Source organism: Armigeres subalbatus, chromosome 3, assembly GCF_024139115.2.
Source record: "Armigeres subalbatus isolate Guangzhou_Male chromosome 3, GZ_Asu_2, whole genome shotgun sequence".
Lineage (NCBI taxonomy): Eukaryota > Metazoa > Arthropoda > Insecta > Diptera > Culicidae > Armigeres > Armigeres subalbatus.
In genome coordinates, this window is record NC_085141.1 from 60275667 (window position 1) to 60283444 (window position 7778).

The 7778-nt window shown below is 39.2% G+C and overlaps 1 protein-coding gene across 1 annotated transcript; it reads right to left on the reverse strand.

The window, feature by feature from the left end:
* On the reverse strand, positions 1-843 carry LOC134221670 (putative gustatory receptor 28b). The gene is made up of 3 exons (XM_062700858.1): positions 352-843; positions 127-285; positions 1-69 (listed from the first exon to the last, which is right to left on the reverse strand). The coding sequence occupies exons 1-3, from the start codon at positions 841-843 to the stop codon at positions 1-3; spliced, it is 720 nt and encodes a 239-aa protein (XP_062556842.1).
* Positions 844-7778: the final 6935 nt, after the last annotated feature.

The window sequence follows — 7778 nt, forward strand, 5'->3', positions numbered from 1 at the left end:
CTAGATCTTCAAATTGATGAAATCAAACTGAAGCAATATCACCAGATTTGTCGTCGAAGAGCCAATAAGCTGAAATATTAAAATTCATTGAATATTATCAGTTTTACCATCTGACCATATTCTTACCGTATAGCAAGGAGTCCAGTCGAAATCAAACAATCCACTTGACACCACTGGAGCATGATGCATCAGCTGCTGAGAGAAGAACTTGTATTCTCTAAAACTTTTTATGTCATACCGCTGATAACAAACTGCCTTGTGGATTGTAACACGGCATCTTTTGCACTATAATTCAACGAAACAGATGTGAATGCAGTTAGAAAATGTTTTGTTTGACCATATTATTGTTACCTCATAGTTTAACCAATTGCAACAAACGACGAACTGGAACACAAACAATACAAAATACAGACTGAAGATCATATTCGATCTGGTCACTTTGATCATCACAGCATCCACATGGACAGCAGCATAAGAATGTATCAGCCCAAAATTCGCCAACAACGTGTAAATGAACGCACATCCTAGTGCCAGCATGACCTGCTTGGAGAAGCAATCGTTGAACAAACGCACCGAATCGCTCAACAGTGAATGCATCAAAGCAAAATTCCGCATCATTTTGCGATGACGATCGGCCGTCGGACTAGAATCGGCCGAAAGTGTGTCCAAATATTTCTCAATCTGTATGTTCAACACGATAAAACGTCTTCGAATAGTGGAAAGCAGCATGATCGTGTTCGACGTAAGCGTTTGGTAACAGCCGAGTGTCCAACTAAATACGATCACCATGCGTACCACTTGCAACCAGCCAAACTCATTTACTGACGGTGATGTTTGCGACATTATGATTAGAAAAAATATGTGCTGTAAATAGCTAAACACCAGGTACGCAACAGCTCGGAAGTGCTGTACTTGGTAATCCCAACATATATCAAATTGCGCTGAAAGCTGAAAATGTAATATATTCAAAAAGTATACTAATGAGACAGCAGAATATTGTGACCTACCAGAACATCAACTTTGCGAATGACATCGACAAACTTGGCCATTTGAAATCCCTTGATGTAGTTCAACACTATGGTACTCGACACAGTTAGTTGACAAAGCATCAAATATCCAAGAGCGCCAGCAGTGATCAGGGGTGAATCGGTCAAAACTGCTCTACCATGACGAAAATTTTCAAAAACGCTGTACGAAAACATGCCACACATGAGGAGTCCAATGACAAGCAGCGTGTGGTCGGTGCTAGTTCGCTCATAGGTTTGATCAACAAAATTGGCAGTAATCGTTGAGATGCAAAAAAATCGCGAGACTCTGTACATTGGGAGCAAAGATTGGTAGAAATTATGCACCTGAAACCACCGCATGGCTGCGCGTTACCTGACTAATGAGACCTTCACGTGTACTGATTTGCTTGATATGAGAATCTATTACTCGTTGGATTACTTATGAATTTTTAAATAGAGTAACGATAAGAGCGATTTATTAAACTAGATATGCGTTTATTTTTGTAAGTTGCTTGAGTACACAAAACAAAACTTTGAAAAGCTCTATAAATAAAAATGAAATGGTCTGTGTTCGTATCCGCATAACTCGAAAACGGCTTGATGGATTATCTTCATTACTTCAGCAGACCCGTTTTTTTTAACTAATTTTATTTGCTAATTATCTAATACATGCATTCATCTCTTAGACTAGGTATTCCGTGTTTTCTTAACACTATCATCCTTATTTGTTATGTCACATTTTTAATTATAATTAATACATTTCAATTGCCTCTGGCAGTTAGGATTTTTCCTCTGGTTGAATTGAACCATGAAGGAAGAATAATGTTTTAAACTTAAATTAAACTTAACCTAATGTAAGGGTACAAGGAGCTAATCGTTGCAATAGAAGATTGCAACGATTTTTGTCTAAAATTGGAAATTATAATGTTAGACATTTGTTGCACGAAGGCAATTTCAGAATCATTTTCAAAATTTTATTTTGAATCATCTGAAGTGCCTTCTTTCTGGTATTGCAGCAACTAGTCCATATTGGCACAGCATACAACATGGCTGGTATGAAAATTTGTTTGTAAATCAAAAGTTTGTTCAGAACATCAACCCTGCGAATGACATCGACAAACTTGGCCATTTGAAATCCCTTGATGTAGTTCAGAACTATGGTACTCGACACAGTTAGTTGACAAAGCATCAAATATCCTAGAGCGCCAGCAGTGATCAGGGGTGAATCGGTCAAAACTGCTCTACCATGAAAATTTTCCAAAACGCTGTACGAAAACATGCCACACATTAGGAGTCCAATGACAAGCAGTATGTGGTCGGTGCTAGTTCGCTCATAGGTTTGATCAACAAAATTGGCAGTAATAGTTGAGATGCAAAAAAATCGCGAGGCTCTGTACATTGGGAGCAAAGATTGGTAAAAATTATGCACCTGAAACCACCGCATGGCTGCGCGCTACCTGACTAATGAGACCTTCACGTGTACTGATTTGCTTGGTATGGGAATCTATTACTCGTTGGATTACTTATGAATTTTTAAATAGAGTAACGATAAGAGCGATTTATTAAACTAGATATGCGTTTATTTTTGTAAGTTGCTTGAGTACACAAAACAAAACTTTGAAAAGCTCTATAAATAAAAATGAAATGGTCTGTGTTCGTATCCGCATAACTCGAAAACGGCTTGATGGATTATCTTCATTACTTCAGCAGACCCGTTTTTTTTAACTAATTTTATTTGCTAATTATCTAATACATGCATTCATCTCTTAGACTAGGTATTCCGTGTTTTCTTAACACTATCATCCTTATTTGTTATGTCACATTTTTAATTATAATTAATACATTTCAATTGCCTCTGGCAGTTAGGATTTTTCCTCTGGTTGAATTGAACCATGAAGGAAGAATAATGTTTTAAACTTAAATTAAACTTAACCTAATGTAAGGGTACAAGGAGCTAATCGTTGCAATAGAAGATTGCAACGATTTTTGTCTAAAATTGGAAATTATAATGTTAGACATTTGTTGCACGAAGGCAATTTCAGAATCATTTTCAAAATTTTATTTTGAATCATCTGAAGTGCCTTCTTTCTGGTATTGCAGCAACTAGTCCATATTGGCACAGCATACAACATGGCTGGTATGAAAATTTGTTTGTAAATCAAAAGTTTGTTCTTAAGACAAAGTTTTAATTTTCTGTTTATGAGTGGATATAGACACTTAATATATCTGCTACATTTGGCTTGAAGGCCTTCAATGTGACTTTTAAAAGTTAATTTTTGATCTAGCAAAATTCCTAAATATTTAGCTTCGCTAGACCAATTAATTGGAACCCCATTCATAGTGACAATATGTCTGCTAGAAGGTTTCAAATAAAAAGCTCTCGGCTTATGTGGGAAAATAATAAGCTGAGTTTTGGAAGCATTCGGGGAAATCTTCAATTTTTGCAAGTAAGTGGAGAAAATATCCGAACTTTTTTGCAATCTACTACAAATGACATGAAGGCTTCGCCCGTTGGCTGAAAAGCCTGTGTCATCTGCAAACAAAGATTTTTGACACCCTGGTGGTAAATCAGGTAAGTCAGAAGTAAAAATGTTATACAATATGGGCCCTAGTATGAATACCAGCTTTTACAGGTAATCTATCAGATTTAGGATTCTGATAGTTTACATGCAGTGAGCTATCGATAAATAATTTTGAATCAGTTCAATAATGTACAGGGGAAAATTAAAATTCATCAATTTTACAATCAAACCTTCATGCCAAACACTGTCAAATGCTTTCTCTGTATCAAGAAGAGCAACTCCAGTCGAATATCCTTCAGATTTGTTGCTTTTTGAAGAAAGCAAACTGATTGGGCGATAACTAGAAGCCTCAGCTCGATTTTTGTTCGGCTTCAAAATTGGAACAACTTTGGCGTTTTTCCATTTATCTTCCATTTTCCGATTCCACCGCCAGCGTGTTCGTGGCCTTCAACGAAGTCGCCGGCCCCTATCTGGTTCTCTGTTGAATATTGTTTTCGCTATTCTTTCTTCCGACATTGGTACTAAGTGACCAGCCCCCTGAAGTCTGCCATATTTTATACGATTCACAATATTTTCTTCTTTGTATACTTGATACAGCTCATGATTCATGCGTCTGCGCCATACACCATTTTCTAGTTTTCCTCCGAGTATTGTACGCAGCACTTTTCGCTCGAAAACCCCCGAAAGCTCTCCGGTCCGCCTCTTTTAATGTCCATGCTTCATGTCCATAAAGGGCCACTGGTAGAATCGATAATCGGTATGCAAATATTTGTCAAAAGACATCTAGTGGAAAATATGTGAACTAATATTTTCCTTCGAAAGAAATTTTAGTTTTGACGTAAACTACGTCTAAGGGGAAGACTCAGATGCAGGGTGTAAAACCGAAATTTCCAAATTCGAGACCGTCACGAAATTAGGATAGATTTTAAACGCTAATAGCGTCTTTATCTTTCGATGGATTTTCGACATTTGCTTATCAATCGATTCAAAAACTCACCAGCAATTTGCCAATTCTATTGATACTTTTGATTATCAACGTTAAACTATTGAAAATGTTGTTTCTTTCCAAACCGGGTGTAAAATTCAGTTTCGTTCATAAATCCCCAACACGGACATCAGATTGCAGTAAGGTACGGGCCTTTTGATCCACTGCTTCGTTTTCCCTGTGTATAAGAAGCCCCGTGTTTCGCGTGCGCGCGTCATTTTCATTCTGGATGTCACGGCAAGCGGACCAGGGCGTTCAGAAGCGGTCCCAGTGACAACAGCTGTCCCAGCGGATGAAATTTTTTCGGTCGGTGGTGGTGGTTTCATCCGTGTTCCAACTTCGGCGAATCTGGCAATCGGCGACGTTCGTTGAGTCGAATCATCGGATGGCGGTCGCGCAGCCCAGTGGCTGCTGTTAATAAGGCACATAATTGGCAAATAATCGGTTCTTTTCAGGACCATCATTATATTTGGGAGGAAGGTTAAGTTGAAATAATTTTCCTAAAGTGCAACCGTTAGGAACTGGAAATTTTTTCGGTGAAATTTTCTAGCGTAATTCGGAGTTAAATGATTTTAGTGATTGAGAATGTTGATATTAGACGAACTTTCTTCATAGAACAAAGCATAATTGTTTGGCATCGGTAGCGGAATCATAGCATTAGTGCCGGTCCGAGCATAGGCTGTCATCGGAAGATTGCTACAGCAATTTATTCACTAATGTGGCGTTTGCAACGATTTGGATGTTGTCGGCACAACATAAAATTTTCCCGCGAGACTCTAATTTTGTATTTTTCCTGTTGATGATTGAAAATGAAATCGGTTCCGAGATGAACTTTATTCAATGCGCAACGCTAACGTCGGTAGTTGAATCCCAAGCAAGTATCGGAAGGAGACCATGCAAACAATTGATTCGCATTATGACTGAAGAAAATTGTATGGCGTCAGTATTGATGTTTGCTACAGATGTTTTGACGTAAACTACGTCTAAGGGGAATACTCAGATACAGGGTTTAAAACGGAAATTTCCAAATTCGAGACTGTCACAAAAATTGGTTTGGTCTGTTGTGGTAAAAACTCATGGACGATTCAAATCAAGCCCCCAACTCAGCACCTAAAAACTCATGGATAAGTAGAATCATCGTATGTTTTCTGTATGTATGTAGAATCCCAAGCGCGCGTCAAACAGAGAAGCTGCAAATATGTGTTCGCATGGATGACTATCTACTAAAATTAAAAGTCCTTCTCTGAATCGTGATCTCGTGATTCTACTACCGACGGAAAACAATCTGCCATCACCAAGCAATTAAGTTTTACTTTGATCAAAATTCATCTCGCCTCAAGTTGTGACTTAAGAGCTACTTTCATTGATGGTAGCCAATCGTTAGTAGGGGAAATTACGGCTTTGGCAGGTTTTGTTCTATTATTGTCAGGGGGTTTTCTGTAACTAATTATGCTCAAATTTGGCCTAAACATTCTTTGCATATCAAAGAATATTGTGGCCAAATTTCATAAAAACCACGGTCTGCTCTCCGCAACATCTTGAACGAAATGGCTCGCGTGCGCGGAAGAGTAATCAATAAAGCAATTCATGTACTGTGAGTTTTGGTGCTTCATGTGACGCCCACCGAAGGATGTCTTTTATTGCCTGGACATTCAGCAGTTTAACTATTTTCCTGCCGTTGGTGTATGTTTACTGGTCAGTAGCACACCGTCAGAGCAGTGCTCAACATCACTTTCAACGGACCAATCCGACAGACGTCACGTTGAAGGACCACCATTATCAGAGATATCATCTAGGTGATTACATTCACCGGCACGCGATGAACATCACTTCAATTGGCTACCAACAGAAACAAACGGCCCTTTTTCAGGGCCACCAAATATTTTGGTAGAAGAAAGATTGTGTTGTGATATGTACTTGATTTTCTGATATTCTGATATGTTTGAGTGGAGTTCACAAAATCTGTGTAAAACCCTGAATTCAAACTGTTGCGCGCATGATTTCGCACAGAATTAATGAACCGCACTCGTCAATTCATCTCAGAATCTTGAGAAAAATTTCACTTTTCACCGATACCAGCCAAATCACCATAGTAAAGAAGTTTTCAGCCATCGACTGCGAATAAATTTATTGCAACGTCTCTCTCCGACAAACTGTGCAGAATGGACCGCGATCTGCTTTCCGCGACATCTCGAACGAAATGGCTCGCGCGCGCCGAAGAGCTGCTTTCTTGTGATCAATCAAGTTAAACCTGTAGCCACGCCCCTTTGGTGAGCGATTCGGTTACACAATATTTGCAGTCATACCGGACAACAAAGAGGCGGGACTAATGAGCCATCTTTATTCATTATTAGAAAACTGCTTTCCCCCGCGCGCGAGGCTTTTCAATTGAAATGTCGTGGAGAGCGGTCCCAGCATCGGCAGAGTTGCTGAGCGAACTTCAGCCCGTGTGGTGGATCGTGTGGTCGTCGTCGGCATATTTGGGGAATCAATCGGTTCTTTTCAGGGTCACCATTCTACACAAAGGAAGATTAAGGCGAATTTTATTCAAAGTGAAAATTAACCGCTTGGTGACGCCATAAAGTTGCCTGCCGTCCGTAGCAGAATCACGAGCGCGCGTCGGAGGAAGATGGCTTCAGTGGCAGTGAAATTCTTATTCGGTTTTGTTATTCCAGCAGCACAATTACGGGCGCGCATCGTAGGTGCTGCAAATATGTATTCGTATGTATGGCGTCAGTTGTTGTCAAGCGAAATTTTCTCTCAAGATTATGATTTTTCAGAATCACCATTTTACACAAAAGAATTAATTTGCCAGCATTTCGACGTAAACTACGTCTAAGAGGAAGCCTCGTATACAGGGTGCCAAATGAAAATTTCCAAATAGGGGACCGTCACGAAATCATGTAAGATTTCAAAAGTTAATAGCGACTTTATATTTCGATAAATTTTCGAGATTTTATTATCAATAGATTCGGAAACTTTCCACCAATTCGTTAATTGTTTTAAAACTATTGATTATCAACGTAAAACTATTGAAAATTTTAGTTCTTTCACGTCTGGTAAAATATTCAGAACTAACCAACTCCGTTCATGCATCCCCAACACGGACATCAGATTGCTGTAATGCACGCACCTTTTGGCCCACCGCTTCATTTTGTCATCTTGTGCATAGTCGTGTCTTGCAGCCATTGGCGACCGTCGACGGGTAGTTGTTGCAGTAAATTATTCACAAAGATGACGTATGTAGCAAATAAGCGGAAAATC

Coding starts and splice junctions, on each gene's coding strand:
- LOC134221670 (XM_062700858.1), bottom strand. CDS start 843: ATGTCGCAAACATCACCGTCAGTAAATGAGTTTGGCTGGTTGCAAGTG. Junction 286..351: donor GCAATTGGTTAAACTATGAG/GTAACAATAATA, acceptor GTTGAATTATAG/TGCAAAAGATGCCGTGTTAC. Junction 70..126: donor ACTGGACTCCTTGCTATACG/GTAAGAATATGG, acceptor TTAATATTTCAG/CTTATTGGCTCTTCGACGAC.